The sequence below is a fragment of the Hypomesus nipponensis genome, chromosome 13 (genome assembly GCF_054491055.1).
Source record: "Hypomesus nipponensis isolate SF chromosome 13, ASM5449105v1, whole genome shotgun sequence".
Classification (NCBI taxonomy): Eukaryota; Metazoa; Chordata; class Actinopteri; order Osmeriformes; family Osmeridae; genus Hypomesus; species Hypomesus nipponensis.
In genome coordinates, this window is record NC_140373.1 from 10,659,673 (window position 1) to 10,681,093 (window position 21,421).

At 49.3% G+C, this 21,421-nt stretch overlaps 1 protein-coding gene across 1 annotated transcript; it reads left to right on the forward strand.

The window, feature by feature from the left end:
* The first annotated feature begins 14,335 nt into the window (after nucleotides 1-14,335).
* ppp2r2d (protein phosphatase 2, regulatory subunit B, delta) lies at nucleotides 14,336-21,249 on the forward strand. The gene is made up of 10 exons (XM_084669585.1): nucleotides 14,336-14,507; nucleotides 14,852-14,926; nucleotides 17,012-17,109; nucleotides 17,352-17,517; nucleotides 17,881-17,993; nucleotides 18,236-18,413; nucleotides 18,708-18,872; nucleotides 19,223-19,392; nucleotides 19,576-19,667; nucleotides 19,861-21,249. Exons 1-10 carry the CDS (start codon nucleotides 14,501-14,503, stop codon nucleotides 20,138-20,140), a joined length of 1,344 nt encoding a protein of 447 aa, XP_084525711.1. The 5' UTR covers nucleotides 14,336-14,500; the 3' UTR covers nucleotides 20,141-21,249.
* The last annotated feature ends 172 nt before the right edge of the window (nucleotides 21,250-21,421 follow it).

Consider the following 21,421-nt stretch of genomic DNA (forward strand, 5'->3'; position numbering starts at 1 on the left):
AGGGCTGCCATGCAAACACAACCACAGAACACAGCCAGGCTCGTTCATCAGATGGAAATTGAAACGGCATCGTAAGTTTAACAAGCTGGAGGGCGAGTGAGGATTCGGTGAGGATATGTATTCACCGGACAGAGTAATCAACCTTGCGGGGAGCCAATGGCCTCACATTAAAGAGGCAGTTGTTTAATTCTGCACTAACCGTGACAGCCAATCGCTTTCATGCGCTTCCGTTATTAACGCGGCCAGAGGAAGGTCACTGGGGAGGAAATGGAAAACCTTTAGAACACTGGCAAGCATCCTGGATGCAAGCTGGCAGCATCTCAGCGTGTGTGTCTGTCTGGAGAGAGAGAGAGAGAGAGAGAGAGAGAGAGAGAGAGAGAGAGAGAGAGAGAGAGAGAGAGAGATGTGTGTGTGTGTGTGACAGATTTCTGTGTGTCCACAGTCTCTGTTTGGGTGTGGGTGTTTGTAATGAGTGTTTCATTAATTCCAGCTGTCTCTGTTTCTATTTGTCTGCTATCAACACCTGGAGTTTTACCAGAACGTCTTTTAAAGTGTGTGTGTGTCTGTGTGTGTGTGCGTGTGCGTGTGCGTGTGTGTTGGTATAAGTGAGGGACAATAAATGTGTTTAGTGTGTGTGTATTTCTGTGAAAGAGAGTGAATGTGTGTGTGTGTAGTGCAGTGTATTATGTACACTAAACTACACTTGATAATACTAAACGCTAACACTTAAAACTGCTGCAGTGGCACCAACACAGCCACCCTTAGCAAGCTGCAACAGCAAATTGATCTGGTTATGCTGGCCTGTAGCCCTCAACCAGGTCACTGTGCTGACCAACAGCAATCCTAGGCAGACAAATGGTCCATCTATTAACCTACATTCATTATTAATGGAGAGTAGGGGTTTAGTATGCATTGTCAGGAGGCTAGCGCCATAAATGATTAAACACACACGTCCGATCAATCAGACAATTGTTACAGTCGGGGCACCTTGGGAGGGGTGGGGGGGGGTGTTGGGTGCGATGCAGGGGGTGGGGGTGGGGGGAGTTGTTCGATAAGCTATCACACCTGGGACAAGTCACAGTTCAACTGTTTTTTTTTTTTTTTAAGGCACACATTAGCTTTACAAAGTTCCCCAAAGGCAGTGCCATGCATCACTGTCAGACTCCTCACCCACTGGAACCACCCACCTGCTTGAACACTGAGAAGGTTGCAAAAGCTACTTTAACACTCTCATACAGTCTCACTCACACACATACATATGTGTACAGTTACACACACATACAAAAACACACAGACATACACGCCTGCACACAAATACACACACACACACATTTCGAGCCCAGTTCTCTGACATCCAGATCAACCCAACCTCTCCTGTGATGATCACATGACTTCCGCCGTGTTCCTGAGCTCCACTGAGCATGATCAGTCCCTCGCAACAGCAGAACCGTCCTCCCTCCGTAACCACGGAGATCTATCTCCTTGGTTTCTCCCGGCCCAGGGCTGCTTCTGCTCTGCAGTTGTGCAATTCAGTACGAAACATTGTTTACAGGCAGGAACAAATAGCTGTTTGAAGCAAACAATGGCACAGTAGCTGTGTTCACGAGCAGATAGATTTTTCTTTATGAGACGTCGTCTTGGTTTCAGTGTTCCATCCTCCACCCATTGCTTATGGCCCTGTTCTGTGCGAGAGAGCTTAGAGTTCTCCAGGCTTATCCTGCTAGCCAGCACAGAGGGCTCTCACATACAAGACATCCACACAAGGTTACAAACATTCATCCTCGTTTGCTCACACACACAGGCTTACACACACACACAGGCACACACACACACCGTCGATACTACTCAGACCCTATTTCCTACAAACAAAATGTTTGCCCTGGCTTTGATAACTCACCTCACGCAATAGACAAACGGACACATGCGCGCACAAACACACACGCACACACACAGACACACACACACACTCTCTCTCTCATGGTCAGTGGAGCGCACGATTGTATTTGTCCTCCTGTGGGTTTTCTAGACAGACTGTGTCCGACCTCCGAGTTTTGCTCTGTACCACTGGGACTGGTGTAATCTACAGTCGTATACGGTGACTCTGTATGTCAATAAAGCTTCGCGTTCAACTGATCCGCCAGTTTCCACCTGCAGAACACGTCTGCCACGGTTAGCATCAAAGCCCGCTCAGCTCTCTCGCAGCCTTCAAAAACCTCACGACGGCGGTAAAGGCAGTCAGGGTCCCATCGACACGGGCCAGACCAGATCCAGGCAGGTCATTCGTAGCTGCACATCCCACAGATAAACGTCCACATCCATCAAACGATGGCATAACGCCCCACCTCTCTCGCCTCCAGATCCGTATTTCCTTCTGTGGCTGTTGTTGGCACTAATGAATCCGGTGGACCATTTGCTACGTCAAAACAGCGTGATTGCAGCTCTGGCTGGACATGATGGTTTGTGTTTCGACAGATGAAAGGAAATGAGCAAAGATGACAACGTTAACTGGGTCCAAAGTGGCTCTGGTCAATTTATTCAGCTCATCATCACTGGCAAGATGACACATTTTGCCAAAGGCCTTTTCCTGACAGACAAACAGCTCCATGTAAGTGTTTCAAATTAGTTTGTTATATGTTGCATCTGCTTAAAACAAAACTGCAGCATTTGCTGAACATCCAAAACCACCAAGCCTGGTCCACATCCTCCTTATTCAATTTGGCGGTTCAACAAAGAGGCAATTACATTGAGTAGTAGTTGAAGACAGTGTGTGTGGACGTGAAGCTCAGCTAATTAGTTTTGCTGCGGAGTTTGGAATCAAACTGTACCTATGGATGCACACAAACAACCTCCGAACTGCCTGCTTAGGCCTTCTACGTATACAACAGACACATGCACACACTGCAAAGTTCATTTCATGTGTAATTAAAGTTATGATTGAATGTGTTTGTTTGGAAACATTTTAAACTATGATGTAATACCGAAAGGCAGTTCAGTATGTATTTACTTGTCAGCATTGTGTCTGATGATGCATCTGCACCTCCTTTGAGCACATGACCTGTCCACAGACCACATGACCTGTCACCAGACCACATGACCTGTCACCAGACCACATGACCAGTCTTGGCTGTCTCCAGCCTTCTTTCTCTCCATGAACTGGGGAACTCTCATGCCAGATACCTACAGTACACACATTAAATCCCAAGCTGAGTGTCTTTACATTTACATTTAGTCATTTTGCAGACACACTTTTCCAGAGTGACTTACGGTAAGTACAGGGACATTCCCCACAAGGCAAGTAGGGTGAAGTGCCTTGCCCAAGGACACAACATCATTTGGCACAGCGGGGAATTTACCGATTACTAGCCCGACTCCCTCACCGCTCAGCCATCTGACTCCTTGTGACTGCTTGTCAGGGAGAGAGGGAGAAAGAGAGAGAGAGAGAGAGAGAGAGAGAGAGATAGAATGAGAAAGTATTTGTGTGTGTGTGTGACAGAGAGAGAAAGATAAAGAGAGGGAGGGGGGGGGGATTAGCTGCGAGGTCAAGAATGAAAACAGGAGATCCGATCTCTCTCTGTTTTTCCGTCTCTGTCCATCCACCCCTTTATCATCCTTCCTGTTGCTTTCCCGCCACAGTAATGACAACTGGAGATGAAATCCATGATAGTGTTTTATCTCTCTCTCTCCTTCTCTCCCTCTCTCGCTGTCTCTCTCCCGGTCTCTGTCTCATCTCCTCAGTGGGTGTCTGTCTTCGTCAGGCTGTGCGACGAGGAGGACAGCAGCCTAAATGAGGACGGGGGAATACTCCTTGTCTCCCCAGCCTGCAGGAAGGCATCATCCCACCACGCTCCAATAAACCATCGTCCCTCTCATCCCAGGCCTGTCAGTCAACTGGATGTGATGAGAAACACAGAAGGAATTCAGGACAACGAATAGATTCAAACTCTTTGTTTCGAAACTTTTGGACGTACCTGGCTCCGGCTTTGCAGATGTGGATCGCCGCGTACACAAGGTTAGGTTCTGAATTGAAGGATCTCAGTTCATCTCATGAGAAGCTGGTGACAAGCAATGTGTCAGAGAGACATGGGGACTTGTCAGAAATAGAACTCATACAGATTACTGGTCTGTCCTGTTAGTTAGCAATGGAGATGGGTCTAGTTAGAGCCTATCCTTTCCTCCTCTCTACTATTCTCTCCACTCCACTCCTCTCTTTTACTCTCCTCCCTTCCTGTCTTCCCCTCTCCTCCTCTCCCCATGATGTTTCTCATCTGAGTTTTTCCTCTGACAGAGATGATAAAAGATGGAGCTTCAAGCTAACAACGGGACCGCAGCATTATACAGGCCAGACATGTGAGGACCACCAAGGAGAACCAGGAGAGAAACCAGCTCTGTGTGCTTCTCTCCCCCAAACCTCTCTCTCCCACCCGGGCAGAAACGCAGTCCAACGAATCACCCTTAATCAGCGTCTAAATGTACCAAGCAACCAAAATGCACTGAGAAAACTGCTTTTACAGTTCACTGCCTCGCACGCCTTACTCTGGGGCACTGAGATTATGGGAGATTTACTTTCCGATCAGGCTAATGAGACACATTATCTATCCACAAGTAGACAGATCAGGCTGGGGAAATTCCACTGGGGGTTCAAACCAATTCTTACGGTTTGACCGGAAAATATTGTACTGAAGGACGTTTTCATTTGATATCTATCTGGATGTCAAATTGATATCAGTCTATCTTTCTGTCGGACTTAAAAGTTTAGAGATGATATTTAGTTTGCTCTAAGATAGACACTGACACACACACACACTTTCTACCTCTGTGTGTGTGTGGGGGGGGGCGGGATTTTGTGTGTGTGTGTGTGTGTGCCTTTGTGTGTTGAGGTTGTTTTTTCTGATAATATTAAAATGTTGACTGAGGATGTATTGTGTGGGTTTAATGCACCAGTCTTCATCAAGACACATACATTGTGTGTCTCACTGTTGGCGCTGCAACAACACACACACATACACAGAGACAGACACTCCTCTTCTCTCACATACACACACACACACACACAGAAACACACACACTGTGCATGTGGACCATGTGGAAGAAGGATCAGATGGTCCATGTCTTCGCTTTGTCTGTCGTCTTCGGGACTTATTGGATGTGCTTCATCACTGGTCCATTACACACTCCTCGCTCATTCTCTATCAGTCTCTCTCTCCCTCTCTCTCTCTCTTTCTCTCTCTCTCTCTCTCTCTCTCTCTCTCTCTATCTCTCTCTCTCTCTCTCTCTCTCTCTCTCTCTCTCTCTCTCTCTCTCTCCTCTCCTCTCTCTCTCTCTCTCTCTCTCTCTCTCTCTCTCTGTCTCTCTCTCAGTCTCTATCTCTCTCTCTTTCTCCGTCATTCTCTCTCAGTCTCATTCATTCTCTCTATTTCCCTTAATTTTTCAGTCTCTTTCTCTCTATCTCTCCCTCTCTATCCTTGTTTCACAGATGAACGGCAAAGTGAAATCTCAGAGTTGATAATTAAAACCTCAGATCCATGAAAGGCGAGTGATAAAGGAAGGTTTTCAGCCCGGCTCATTTGAGGAGACCATCTGCAGAGACAGGCTGCAGTAAGGACAGAAGACATTAGTCTTTTTTTACAGGTCTCTCCTCTATTCTCGCCTCTTCACTCCTTCCCTCTCCACTCTTTTCCTTTCCTATCTTTAATCTCCATGCTCCTCTCTTGTCTTCTATCTCCTCTTTTCTCCTCTTCAAATGAATGATCATTACCCGGCTTCCACAGAGCTTGATAGCAACCCGTTCATTTGAATCAGGTGCGCTGGAGCAGGGAAACATCTAAAACATGCAGGACAGGGATTGCCCACCCCTGCTTTACAGTGTGTTTGGTCGGATAATTAACAAAAATGTCTCATTTTGAGAATGGGCCGTAAAATACAATTGTCAGAAGATTGCTCGAATATAGCATCATCTATTTTATTCTTTAATTTGAGCCGTTTGTGTTCATGGGCCAAAAAACGGTCCTTGAAACTGGGCTGGACGGCAACAAGCACAGGGTAATGTGTCCACAATACTCAACCTTGTTTTGCTAAAGATAGCTCTCAAATACTGTGTGATTGGACTGGTATATGTTGGAGTGATCCCACACAGACAAGCAGGATAAAGAAATGGCTACCGGCTTATTTCACATTTTTACGAGAATCGGCTTGTCGCTGAAGAGAATAAGGATATCTCGGTTCGTTTCGCTTCGATAAGCCACAAATTCCATGTTGTCATTTTTATTTAAGTGGCAAGATTGGATGCAACAGGCTTCATCTGGCAGACAGCGCACAGCAAAGCGCCCCTTCTGTGTTCCTGCTGGTCATGCTCTCAACGAGGTGGTGCTGAGACAGCAGACAGGGTCAGAGGAGGGCTGTGTGCGGAGGGGATTGGTTGGGAGTGGGGGTGCTGTAAGGGGCTGGGTCGGAGTGGTGGGGGGGCTGTGAGGGGTCTTGATTGGGGGATGGGGGCGATGTGAGGGGCAGTGGCGGCGGGAGGAGTGTTTGGGGAGGAGTTGCGCCCCAGCCGGGCAGTTTTACAGCGTGTCATAGATGATGTACGAGTGTTGGTGAGAGTCAGGGTTCCTGACAGCCAGGAGGATGCTGCCCTCAGCGTTGTCCTGCCCAGCCGACCGAGACTCCCCCCGCGAAGCCTGCTGATGGATCACTCCGAGCCCCGCGGGAACAGAGAGCCGTCAGGATGAGACAGTGCCATGTCCACTGACAGGGGACGCAGTGTCTTTGGAACCCAATAAAAACTCCTGTTGTTCTTTCTGGCTCCCACTCTTTTTTGGTTCGCCTCTCTATCCTCTCCCCCTCTCTCTCTTTCTCTGGTCACGTATCCCTCGGTAAAACTCTCTCCATATTTCACTCCCTCCCTCTCTCTCCCTCTCTCTCTCTCTCTCTCTCTCTCTCTCTCTCTCTCTCTCTCTCTCTCTCTCCCTCTCCCTCTCTCTCTCTCTCTCTCTTTCTCTTTCTCTCTCTCTCTCTCTCTCTCTCTCTCTCTCTCTCTCTCTCTCTCTCTCTCTATCTCTCCCTCTCTCTCTCTCTCTCTCTCTCTCTCTCTCTCTCTCTCTCTCTCTCTCTCTCTCTCAGTCTCTCTCTCTCTCTCTCCCTCTCTCTCTCTCTCTCTCTCTTTCTCTTTCCCTCCCCCCTTGCCCTCTCGTCATTGTCCCTCTCACGTGCAGAGCGGAGCTCATCCATAAAGTTGTCTCTTTACTTGCGTACACATTTCATCTTCCCCCTGAATTTTTTTTTTTTTTTACGACTGGCTGTAAAAGTGTGAAAAGTCAGCCAAAGGAGAACTTTGCTGTCGACATAAACGGCAGGCTAACGTACGGCTGGCGGTCCAGCCTTGTTATCTACAGCTAGTGCTTCACTGTCTGAATGTTTGACTCTTCCCCACTGTCCCTCGTGGATAAGAGACCAGTGGATATGAAAGAGACCAGAGCTGCTGTAAATCCTTTCTCCTCTTTTAGGTCCCTGCTAATTAGAACTTCTTTACTGAGAGAGAGAGGGGGAGAGAGATAGAGAGAGAGAGAGAGAGAGAGAGAGAGAGAGAGAGAGAGAGAGAGAGAGAGAGAGAGAGAGAGAGAGAGAGAGAGAGAGAGAGAGAGAGAGAGAGAGCGGGGGATGAAGGGAAAGAAGAAGTGAGAGGGGAGAAGAGAGAAAGAAGTGAGAACAAGGTGCTGTTTAAACATTCTCCTGCAGGCCTTCTCACATATCTCTCTACCACCACCCCTTCTGCCTTTCTCTCTCTTGGCCCGCCCCTCTCTCCTTCCCCCTCACTCCCCATGTCCTCTGCATAACTGTGCTCGTGGTTATTCTTGTGTCACCATGTATTATTCAGTTCTGTGCCAGTGAAACAATTCCGTCCTCCGAGGCTGTGTTCATGGGTAAACTGCTGCTTTTGTACGCTGACAAGTAAATGGAAATGCACACGAATATACAACAGAACGTGCGTTCTTTTAGCGAGACAATGGCTTGTACGCGTCCAATGAATGCCTTCAAGTCGTTGTGCGTCCCAATTGTACGCACACTGGATGCACCTGCTCCCAGAGATGTGCCAGATGTCCATGATTGGAATCGGCTGGCTGGGCTCAGTGTATGGGCCAGCCAGACAGGTTTGACATCCCATTTCAATTTGTGTACATTCCAAGCTTTCATTTAAAGTGGCACACAAATAGTGCCCGTGGAAATTGATTTGACTAAACAAACCTGAACATTTATACTTTCATATCACAGTTCTGCCAAGACTTGACGGGCATTTTTTTTGATGTGTCAATCCTGAAACAATGTACCTGAATGTTGTGCTCTTCTATACCAAGGAAGTACTAAGGCCAAGACGACCTGAAGAAAGAATCCGTTTGAGCCTCGATGTTTCCAGAAAGGTGAGTTTACCGCTAGGCTCTGAAGTCTCTATCTGCAGTAATGACTGTGCTCTCTGAGGCGAACACTGAGCCTCATCTGTCACTGCCTATGAGACAGGACACACACACACACACACACATACACTTTCACTGTTTCTCTTTCTCCTGTCTCCGCAGGGCAGACAACACAAAAATCAACACAAAATAGGAAAATGCCACCTGTGAGGATGGCTTATTGATTTTTGATCATCCTTCCAATGACATTCTGCCTCTATAAGTATCTGGGGAAATTCCACAAAGGCTTTTCATTTTCTAAATGTCATGATCGGATTCCAGTTTACAAGGGAATGTGATGTTATTAATTTTCCAAGACATGGATAGACTGTTGGGTTGACTGAATGCAGGGCTGTGTGTTATTAACCTGGACTATGTAGAAGTGGGGATTCCATGACCCTTCCTGGAGGGATGTGGAAACACACTCATCTATCTGTAATTCCTGGAATCTCTTGGCCCAGTTATCTCATGAACTAGGCATTGTATGAAGTTACAAGTCGGCAGGTGTTTTATTCAGAAACCAAGAGCTTGCAGTGTGACGTTCGCAAAAAATTCTTAGGTGTAGTAATAACTCTGCCGCCGAACCTGCCACTTCCATACAACGGTTGGATACTCCAATTAAGTTGGGCACTGTATGAAGTTACAAGTCAGCAGGTGACTTGCTTAAGCCCCAAGGAGACCGGGTGACAGACAATTTCTAGTTGATTCACTTTCACAAAACAAGCACACCTCAGTGATTTGTGAGGAACAACGACTTTCCGTCTGTCTCTCTGCTCATGCACGTCTCTCCATCCATCATTCCGTCTCCCTCTTTCCCTCTCCCTTTCTTAAGCTCTCTCTCGTTCTTTCTCCGTATTCGCAGTCTTGTGGCATAGGGTTGAACTAGGTTTTATGTGCATTTAGGGTTAGTATAGTGTATTATTTATTGTTATCTGTAATTTAGGAAGTTTTAGTATTAGGGTTAGTATAGTCAAATATTTATTGCTATCTGTATATTTAGGAAGTTTCACTTATTTAAGCTCAGCATAGATGTACATTATGTTCCGTGTACTTGTATGTTAGGTTATGCCAGGTGTTTGCATTGTCTTGTCTTAAGAATTTCAGTGCCCAGTCTGACCTTGTGTTGTTCTGTGTACCTGACAAATAAAAGACTTGAACTTGAAACCCAGTCTTCTCTCCCTCCTTCCGTGTTGGATGGAAACACCTGCTCTCAGCCATTCAGCCAGTCCCACACTCACAATGTTCCAGGCACTGTTCTCCTGCCTTTGTCTGGCCAGGTCCTCATCAACAGGAGACTGGACTGGAATCAATCAGTACCTTGCGGTCCATAGCACAAAGTCTAGGCCCATCCAAATGCACCCAACAACAAACAATCACACGTACCTAGATTTGCTGGCATTCATAAAGATGAATGCACAGGCAAGCAAACGCGCGTCTGTTTGTACTTATGGCGGTGCTGGGTTTTGGAGTAATTGTGTGTTGTGCGAAAGTGTTTGTCTTCAAAGTGGATGGTGGATTGGGGAGGAGTGATGGTGTGCATGTGGGGGGAGATGACTCTGCCTGGGTTTGAACACTGCACATACACAAGCAAGCACAAACATAACATGCACAGTGACACACACACTAGCACAAACATAATTTACATGATAGACTCAGATTCAGATAAACTCAGACTCAGAGAGATTCACAGAGTCAGATAGACTCAGACTCAGAGAGACTCAGAGAGTCAGATAGACTCAGACTCAGATAGATTTAGACTCAGAGACACTCAGACTCAGATAGACAGACTCAGAGAGACTCAAACTCAGATGGATCCAGACTCCGAGAGACCCAGACTCAGATACACTCCGACTCAGATAGATTCAGATTCAGAGAGATTCAGACTCAGAGAGACTCCGAGATATTCAAAGAGACTGAGAGAGACTGAGTAACTCAGAGACTCAGAAAGACTCAGGGGGAGGTAACCATGACTAGACATGGGATCCACTGAGACCAAACCCAAAGAAACAGCCTGATCCACCTCACACAACCAGACTCCTGCCGATGATATTGATGACTGACTAACATCAAGCTGACGGGTCCAGACTCCCTCTATCCGCTCTGCATCCAATAATAAATGATCTTTCGAGGGGCCTGGGACCGTAGCCACGGCGATAGGCGTAGGAGGGGGATGATAATGATGTATCAGTTACAAGTCAGACTCGCTCACCTCTCGATGGCATTGAGGGAGGAGGGAGGGAGGCGGGGGGGGGGGGAGTGGGAGGAGGTGATGGATGGCGGGGGGGGGAGGGGGGCGGGGGGGCAGAGGGAGGCTGGAGGATCGATGGATACTAACGCTGATGTCTTGTTTCTCCTCAGGACCAGCTGTGGACCGGGAGGGGGGGGGGGATCTCTCTCACGCCGTCAAATGGGTCTCCGGTTGGACCCTGGTGGTGAACGGCTTTCACGAACATGGGGAAAAAAGACTAGGTTGAACTTTTTTTCGAAACGTCGGGGTCACTCTAGGAAAAGTAATCAAATGTCAAGAGGAAGAAAGGTCATTTAGGAGGAGTTTTTTTCTCCGCTGTTGGGTCATTTTTTTTCTCCTTAAGACTTCACAAGGGTTCACAAGGTGGAAGAGGGCCGGCTCTCACTGCTCTCACTGCACAGCAGCACAGCACCTCTCTCACTGCACAGCAGCACTTCCACATAGACACAACGCAAGGACGGCCATATGGAGACCGGTCGCAGGCTGACACTGGCACTGACACAGGGGGATTTGATTCGACGCCACCGGATTTCATTAAAAGCAGATCAAGGTCTCAGTGAAGGGGTCTGTTGCACGGCAGGCTCGGACCTATTTCCTGTCATTGTCAGTTGATTGACAGGTGAAGAGAAACCTCCTGGGCCGGTTCCAGGGCCAGTTCTCTCATGACCGGGACATTTTGTCCAAGGCCATCTAATCACAGCCACCGAGCTTTGGAACCCTGGCTGCATCTGTCATGATGCTGCGTGCGAGACAGAGCTCTGGGGACAGGACGTAGGACTTATGCTTCTGGACAGGAAGTGGAACTGACGCTTCTGGACAGAAACGGCCAGGCAGAGCATAATACTGCCGAGTCTGGCCTTCATCTGATACATGTGGATGCTGTCATGTCACATCATGTCACACACACACACACTCTTTCTCTCTCTCTCTCTCTCTCTCTCTCTCTCTCTCTCTCTCTCTCTCTCTCTCTCTCTCACACACACACAAACACACTTATTCACCTACAAATACACACACACTCTCTCACACACTCACAAACACGCATTCACCTACAAATACACACACACTCTCTCACACACTCACACACACACACACGCTGGCACAGTGAGACAGAACGAAACCAGTCAATGCAATACATGCCCTAATGCTCTGCCCAGTTCTTCTCCAGCTGTGTCCTGTTGGCAGACAGACACCGCCCTGTTGTTGGCTACATTCGCGGTATGCCTGAGGATTATTCAGCCACTGGTAGTTCCAGACAGTGTGCCCGTCCCTGGCCTCGCGTATGGTGTTGCTGTTTTGTACCTGGCAATAAACTCTTCGTGCATACAGACATGCAGTGGGCCATGTCTTTTTTTGTGATGTTTCACCAGCGAAAGACTTCTAATTGAACTTCTTGGTGGCACGCCACTGGCAGAGCCAGTCTCTCTGTGTCTGCCCCAGTTCTGTTCTCACCACACCGGTCACAGTGTGTCAGCCTCCCAGGCAGGCCTCTGGGCTCTGGCTGTCCTCTCCAGGATCTCCTCCAGGACAATGAGGACAGGTGACTGACAAGTGAACCGCCCACAACGATTACAAAGTCTGACAGGAGCCGACACCCGCAGCCCCCTCCTCCCCTCCTCCACCCTCTACTTTTCTCCTCCCCCCTCTCTTGTTTTCCTCCACCCTCTCTCCACCGTGTTCCCTCCTTTTCCCCCTGAGAGCAAGCGCTCCCTGCCCTGCTGTCGCTTTCTGGTGTCCCCGGACTGCATCCAGACCCTCCAGGCTCCATACCCTCCCTTTCCCCTTCCCCCCAAGCTACCTCTCACCCTGGCCTGCAAGCGACTGAACCTATCTGCCCTCCTTGCCCCCCTGCCCCCCTGACTTCTCCTGCCTTCCCCCCTCCCCCACACACCTACACACAGCTGCTCCACTCCGTCTCTCGTCCTCTTCCCCCAGCTCTCACGCTCCTTCATTCATCTACCTCTTCCTCCTCCATCCTCATGTCTCACCATCTTTCTTATTCATTCGTATTCATTTTCCCCCCTCCACCCCCTCCACCCCCTCCACCCCCTGCTGTCCACAGCCCCCACCTCTCCTAACCCCTGGGGGAAGCCTCCGGCCTGCTCCGCCTAACCCCCTAACCCTCCCATGGTCAGTGTGGTTTATTCTCTGGCTAAAAGCCTCCGCTTCCCAATGAGGTTATCCAAGGTCTCTCAATATTGAGAGAGACACACACACACACACACACACACACACACACAACAATGCCAGTATCGGTGCAATCCCAGCATGTTACTGATGGAAACACATTTGGAAGAAAAGAGGGGTGAAGAGACAGAAGGAAAATGGGAGAAAGATCAATGTCTTTTTTTTTTTTTTGCGCAAGTCTTGTCTGAGGCAATCTTTTTCCAGATCGATTGGCAGGCAGGCAGACATCATCCATCTGCATCCATAAAAGCTTCTTTGCTGTCTTTCCTGGAACATTATTTTCATGCTCTGGGGCCATGTAGACCAGTCATTCACCTTCTGTTTCTGAGGTACCTTGCTAGTTTACGTTGGTTTGAGATGCTCTGGTGCCATCCAGAGGCCAGTTTCTGTACTGTTGTGCTGTTGTCCCCAGATAAGGTCAGGTCTGTCTGCTTGAGAGAAAGAGAGAGATGAAGGTATGGAGACAGACAGACAGACAGACAGACAGACAGACAGACAGACAGACAGACAGACAGACAGACAGAGAAAGACAGACAGAGAGAGAGAGAGAGAGAGAGAGAGAGAGAGAGAGAGAGAGAGAGAGAGAGAGAGAGAGAGAGAGAGAGAGAGAGAGAGAAAGAGAGGGGCTTTTAGCTTGAAATTTGGTTCAAGAAAAACAATCATTAAGTTGAATCACATAGTAGACGCTGTCAAATGGCACTGCTTATGTTTAATTCTGCTGAAACGTACGACCAAAACACAAATGCAAAGCTCAACACCAAAGTGTTCATTCAGAGAGCACTATAATCAACTTGTGTCTTGTTGCTGCAGTGCCTCTCATCATGGTCGCAGAAAGCTTGTATTACTGTAAGTGAAACTGAGGTGTCAATTCACTCAAAGCTTTCATATGATTTTCTTGAAAAGAAAATTGTTGCCTTGATCTGGTAATGCTGCTAGGCTGGAGTTGAACAAAACCCTGGAAGGCAGACTCGATAATCATGATAACCACCTCTGATTGGATGGACATGTCTATTGATGCCGAGAATTAATTTACATTTGCATATAGTCTAGTAGTGTAGTATTATAATAATTCAATAGTAGTACTAGTAGTAGTAGCAGCAGCAAAAATAGTCTGACAGTATAGATAGATGAGTTTTACAGATCACATAGACTTGATTATAGTAGATTAAAATGTGTTCTTTTTCTTTCTTTTATTTTGTCCCTTTGGTTTTATTTAGCCCAGCAAATTCTATTTTTAGTTTGTCAACGCATTCCGTCGCCAGGGGGAGTTCTAGCGCTTCCCAACGATAAATACAACGCTTCTCCTTTTTCCCACGCTGCTGGAGTTGACTCTATGAGTTGACAGCGATCCAGAGGCCGAAGCTGCGCAAAAGTGGCGCAGTTCTTGTACCCTCGAGTAGCTTGACTAGACTTTTGAGGCGTCCAAATGACGTCACGTGTCATGTCGACTGTCAATGTGCGCCATTTTGGATAGAAAAAATCACGGGCATTTCTGGAAGCCCTTATTCACGAGTCTAATCACTGTTTCACTGTAGTAGCCTGCACTGAATATCAATCTTATCAATTCAGATTGCGCTCGGAAGACCTCCCACAGACGCCAGTTCTGTTGCAGAAAGTGGCAATGGCAGGTAAGACAGGAAACTTTGTAGGCGGGGGCCCTGCACTGCCCCCCTAAGCATCAGAGCGGCCTAATAGCAAGATTCCTATTTAGCAAGCAGGCTAAGATAGCTTACGCTATCCAGCTATCGTCTGACCAATGACAGCTAGCAAGCTATGCTAGCGTTCCTGGCTAACTGACAGCTAAGCTCAATGTTAGATAAATTGAGCCGCTAGGGAGAGTTCCCTCCTTGCTGCCGCTTTGGAAGCTAGCATATTGAACGGGTGCTCACTCATCTGCGGAAAGTCTTAATGGACTGATCGCTATTTAACCATCTCCTATTTCAACTGCTAATTATTTCCATGTTTTCCCTAGGTGTCGGAGGAGGGAACGATTTCCAATGGTGCTTCTCCCAAGTCAAGGGAGCCATAGACGAGGATGTGGCCGAAGGTAAGTGCCGATAGTTCTACTAGCTGGTTATCTGGCAAACGTGAAACCGCTATAATTTCTGTTCAAACACTTGTAATGCTGAAACGTATGTCAGTTTACACAACAAAAGTTGTTTATCTAGCACATCAACATCAAACATATAAATCCGTATTGATCATATCGCCAAAACGGTAGCTGCATACCGGATTGTACGGTTAGTCTTCTTGACTAGTAATACTGTGGTTACAATCATGCAGTGAAATGTCAAAAGTATTGCTTAGTGTTTTGTCAACATTCATGGAATGCTCTACCACGCACCTCCAGGTGTTCTATGACGACCCCCCCGCTGTTCAGTAATTATACTAATCCTGTATCTGCATCAACACTGTTAAAGGCAGTTGGCTTTTCGTGTGTGTGCGTGTGTGTCATGAGATAGACACAGAGAGGTATACTTTTGAGGGAGAACAAAATAGTTTGTGATTAAGGTCAAGAACAACTACTGTAATCAGATGGCAGCAGTTATCCCTGGTTCTTGCCATCATATTGAATGCAGTTTCTAATGATACTCAAGTCTGAAAAGCTCTTTGCAGCTCCCTTAGCTGGTGGATACAACCCAGTAGATTTATGAATGGAGTCCTTTCTGTCTTGTCCTCCCCTTGCTTCCTCTTCTTCCTCTGCTACCTCTCCCTTCCGTCCCTTCTCTCTCATACATCCTTCTTTTCCCACCCTTCTTTTCCCAAATGTCTTCCTTCCTTCTCTTCCTCACCCCCTGTTCCTGTCTTTCCTGCCTCTAAGGGCATTCTCACATGTTGCTGTACGTCAGGTGACTGGACAGGTGCAATGCATGTTGGGTGATTGACCGGTCTGTTATATGCTGGGTAATTGGACCGACCTTTTATGTTGTGAAACTGTTTAGATCCGGTCAAAGCCAGTGCTGATTCTGTCCCATTTAAAGGCTATGAAAGTGAAGCACTCACTCTGGGTTGAAAGTGGTCGTAAAGACACACTTAACCCTACATCCATGCTAAGCTAAGCTTAAGCTAAGCAAAGACTTGTGTCTCGGACACCGTTGTGGTAGGTTGAACTTGACCGATTTTAAACCTGCAAGCCTTGTCCGAGTTCCTGCCGTTCCTCCAAGCCCTGCTTTGAGGGTCGTCCTGCCCACAGCTGTGCCCGGCATGTGCTGGTGTAGATCAGCCAATCGCAGAGCGCCCCGCGGGGGGGCTTCTCATCGCTCGGGGCACGGCTGGGGCTGTGGCGTGTCGCACGCTGGGACAGGAAGGATGCTGCTCTGTGGGGCATGCCGGGAGGTGAGGCCGTGGTGAGGCGCACGCTGGCAAAGCGGCTGTTGTTAGCCTGTGTTGCCAGCGATTTGTTTTGGACGGACCAAAGCTGTGGTGCTCGGAGGCGATGGTCGCCTGGAGTACGTTGAGCTTCTCGGGAGAAGATTCTGACCGGCTTTCTCGGAACTGTGGACAGTGGGTTAGGGTTAGAGATGTCTGAGGGAGGAGAGAGGAGGGTCAGGCCTCTCCACAGTGGCACTTTACCAAAACAAGCAGCCATCACCTTGAAGACCAGGAACCAAGTTCTGTGACCCAATGGAGGCTACTTCAGTGGCCCCCCAGCCAATGAGGAACCACGTTGCTGAGACCTCTGCGCTCAGGTGCCCTCCCTCCTGTGCTTGAACCGGTCCTGCCTCTCAGAGCAGGCGATGGGGGGTCTCAGCAAACAAACAGCAGGGCTCCCCTGCACACAGCACACTGATAAATAAGTCATACACATGCTGGGCTAAATGCTAGCGCTAGATACCCCTGAGGACATGGAGAGTGTGTGTGTGTGTATGTGTGTGTGTGTGTGTGTGTGTGTGTGTGTGTGTGTGTGTGTGTGCGCGCGTGTGTGCGCGTCAGGGGGGAACAGTGGGTGATTAGAGTGGCGTTTATGTTCTGCTGAAAGTGCAAAGTATTTCTCAGGCTAGTCCCTGTACACCAGTATGACCAATCCCAGGCCACCAGCCTGGGAGCCTTGGGTCCGCCATGTTGCAGTGTCCATGACCCCCGTATTCCCGATGGGTTCTCAATATGTTCTCCATGTGCTCTTGTGTTCCAGCGGACATCATCTCAACGGTGGAGTTCAACTACACGGGAGAGCTGCTGGCCACGGGGGATAAGGGGGGCCGTGTGGTGATCTTCCAGAGGGAGCAAGAGGTCAGCCTACTTCCTGTACTCAAAGAGCATCACTTCCTGTTGTCGGCTGTTACTCGGCGCTCCAACCTCAAAAGACCTCTTTGTGTCGCGTTCGCCGTCTCGGGGGGGGGTCGAACTTGCGTTCCGCTCCAACGTTCTCTATACGTTCCCATCCGTCCCCGTTCCGTTGATGTTCTCATCACGTTTTCCTCTCGTTCTGTCCGTGTGTCCCCCCCCCCTCACGTTCTCCTCTCTCCCCGCAGAGTAAAAACCGTCCTCATTCCCGAGGCGAGTACAACGTGTACAGCACCTTCCAGAGCCACGAGCCCGAGTTTGACTACCTGAAGAGCTTAGAGATCGAGGAGAAGATCAACAAGATCAGATGGCTCCCCCAACAGAACGCCGCCCACTTCCTGCTCTCCACCAACGGTGAGAAGCCACGCGGCCTGTCCCGGCTTCCTGTCACACGGCCGGGACTCGACTGTGGCCGTGCACACACACACACACACACACTGTCCCGGCAGGCTGTCACATCAACAGGCTGTCACACCCCAACTCCTGTCAGTCTTGAACATAGGCCTTTTGGTGTCAACACACCGAAGGCTGTCATTGATATCTGCTGCGGCTCATCACTCCAATGTCGTGATGCTGCAGGCGTTACACCGGAGTGGAGTAGATAGTCTCTCTCACGCACACACACACTTGTCGCTGCACCGTCGTGTAGCTGAGGACTGTACCCGGGGTGGCGTAGAGCGTCCCATGCTAGCGGAGTGACGGTGGTTATCTTGACAGACAAAACCATCAAGCTGTGGAAGATCAGCGAGCGAGACAAGAGGGCGGAGGGCTACAACCTGAAGGACGAGGACGGGAGGATGAGGGACCCTTTTAGGATCACCTCCTTACGGGTCAGTGTGTGTGTGTGTGTGTGTGTCTGTGTGTGTGTGGTGCGTTATGCTCATGTATTATGCATAGACTGTAGGGGGGGGGGGGGGGGTGTTGACGGTGTGTAACGGTACAAATGCAAAGGGGGGTTATGCGTGTAATATGGAAAGTGCTTTGTATGGTGTCGTGCTAACGTTGCAGTTTAATTGTCTGCCAATGTTGCTGTAATGTTGCCGTAGCGTTGCCGTAACGTGGTTCTCTTCAGGTGCCTGTGCTCATGCCCATGGACCTGATGGTGGAAGCCAGCCCTCGGAGGATATTCGCCAACGCACACACATATCACATCAACTCCATCTCAGTAAATAGTGACCACGAAACATACCTGTCGGCAGACGACCTCAGAATAAATCTATGGCATTTAGAAATCACAGATAGGAGTTTTAGTATCCTTCAACCATGGGAAAGGATGACCGAGAACACATATTGTGTGTGTGTGTGTGTGTGTGTGGTGCGTCTGACAAGAGTGTGTGCGAAATGAGGAGGAGAGCGCGTGTTTGTTGGAAGTGTCCCAGTGCCCATGAGGGACAGACAAAGTGCTTGTGTGTGTGTGTGTGTGTGTGTGTGTGCGCGTCACTGTGTGTGTGTGTGAGAGAGAGAGTGCGAAGCTACAGTGTGTGTGTCTGTGTGTGCGGTGTTTGCCCCTCGCTCCTGTTGGGCTCCTTGACCCCCCTCCCCAGACATCGTGGACATCAAGCCAGCCAACATGGAGGAGCTGACGGAGGTGATCACGGCCGCAGAGTTCCACCCGCAGCACTGCCACACGCTGGCCTACAGCAGCAGCAAGGGCACCATCCGCCTCTGCGACATGCGGGCCGCCGCCCTCTGCGACAACCACAGCAAATGTGAGGCGTCGCACACCGTAGCCTGGGACTTTTATGTGCTCTTCGGTTCAATCCAGTCTATCCTGTGCTCTGTGCTCTGCTGGCTCTGTCTGTCTGTGCTCTACTGGTTCCGTCTGTGTTGTGTGTATCTCTCTGGTGCTGTCCGTTGGCGGTTGTTTAGTAAATAATCTCTTGTTTCCACTGTCAGCAGAGTCTCCTGTTACTGACGCATGTCTTTACGCTGTCGCTGTACCGAAAGCTAGCAGAACAAACACTCCTACCTCACCTAGTAGAGGGCAGAGTGTACACACGAGTAACTGCTGATCTCATGGGTGTGTGTGTGTGTGTGTGCGCGTGTGTGTGTGTGCCAGTCTTTGAGGAGCCCGAGGACCCCAGCAGCAGGTCGTTCTTCTCTGAGATCATCTCGTCAATCTCCGATGTCAAGTTCAGCCACAGCGGGCGCTACATGATGACCCGGGACTATCTGTCAGTCAAGGTGTGGGACCTCAACATGGAGAACCGGCCTGTCGAAACCTACCAGGTACCTTGTCTGTGCGTGTGTTACAGAAACGTGTGTGTGTGTGTGTGTGTGTCTGTAAGTGGAGTGTGTGTGTGTGTGTGTTACAGAAACTGAGTGTGAAAGCAAGTGTGTGCGCTCTTGTGTGTGTCTGTAAGGGAGTGTGTGTGTGTGTGTGACAGAGTCATCAGCTAATCTCTCCTGCAGGTGCACGAGTACCTGCGCAGCAAGCTGTGCTCGCTGTATGAGAACGACTGCATCTTCGACAAGTTTGAATGCTGCTGGAACGGCTCCGACAGGTGAAACCTTGACTCCTCCCTCTTCATCTAGCTCCTCCTTCTAGTTCCAACTCCCCCCCCCCCCCCGATTCATGTAACCCCTCCCACTGTTAACTCCTCCCCTCCCTGATTGTCCACGTCATCAGCATATACCACCACCATCAGCCAATCCGCTTCTGGTTGTAACCCCTCCCCCTGCTCCCGTCTCCTCCAGTGCCATCATGACGGGCTCGTACAACAACTTCTTCCGGATGTTCGACCGGACGTCCCGGCGCGACGTGACCCTGGAGGCGTCGCGGGAGAACAGCAAGCCCCGCGCCGTGCTCAAGCCCCGCAAGGTGTGCAGCGGCGGCAAGCGGAAGAAGGACGAGATCAGCGTGGACAGCCTGGACTTCAACAGGAAGATCCTGCACACGGCGTGGCACCCCAAGGAGAACGTCATCGCCGTGGCCGCCACCAACAACCTCTACATATTCCAGGACAAGATCAACTAAGCCCCCCGGGGGGGACCCCACTCTTGTTCTCTTCCAATCTCCCCTGGAACCCCCCCCCCCTCCCCTCCTCTTCCCCAGGGCCCCACCCCCTCCACCCAGTCTCCCCTCCACCCCGCCCACTGCCCGACCCCCAGCCACCGTACCATGGACGGACAGAAATGTGTACTTGCATAGTTAAGTCTAGTCGTTATCTCTGTCTAAAGAAGCAACGGCCTTGTTGCCCTCTGGGCCTGTTTGGCTGTGTAAACGGGACACAGACCAGCAGACAGACAGACTGTTTCTCCACTGACGTGTGCGTGCGTGCGTGCGTGTGCCTGCGAGAGCGGCCGTGTGAACGAGTGCGTGTTGAGGCTGGAGGCCCGAGTTGGAGGCCAGCACATGGTAGACCCCAACCTGAGGCCGAACGTGTCGACAGTTATTTATTCTGAGCCTTTTTTTTGTTTGTTTGTTTCGTTTTGTTTATTTGTTTTTCTCATGATTTGACGACCAAAATGATGGAACCTGGGTGCGGCAGGTGAGAGGGCTCTCCTCCATACTGTAAAGCCTGGGCCTGTGAAGAGCAGAAGCAGATGGCGATGATGACGACGACGATGATGCCTGATAACATTCCTCCCGTGGCTTGGCGAGGCGGCCTCTGGCGCCCCCTGTCTGGTCTTCTCAGCACTTACAACCGGTCTGCCCAGTGGACAGTTGGTTCTTTCTTTTTTGTTTTTTCTCTCCTTTTTTTCTCATGCATAATAACATTTACTCACTGACTGTATCTATATAACCGCACCGTCTGGTGTCAACCACTTAATAAAAGTAACAAAAACGACATGAGGAGGTGTCGTTTCTCTATTCAGGCTTCCGTGTGTGGGTGTGTAGCCCTGGATAAAGACCTGACGCGAGGATACTATCACAAAAGTTCATTCGTCACATTAAAATGCCTTTTATTTGTACAAAACCACGTTTTTCAAATCAAACCACTGATGTGCTGAAGTGTTTATGGAAGACCAGTGGACATGCCAGGAGAGCAGACAGCAGCTACCGTCAGTCTTAATCTCTCTCTCTCTCTCTCTCTCTCTCTCTCTCTCTCTCTCTCTCTCTCTCTCTCTCTCTCTCTCTCTCTCTCTCTCTCTCTCTCTCTCTCTCTCTCTCTCTCTCTCTCTCTCTCTCTCTCTCTCTCTCTCTCTCTCTCTCTCTCTCTCTCTCTCTCTCTCTCTCTCTCTCTCTCTCTCTCTCTCTCTCTCTCTCTCTCTCTCTCTCTCTCTCTCTCTCTCTCTCTCTCTCTCTCTCTCTCTC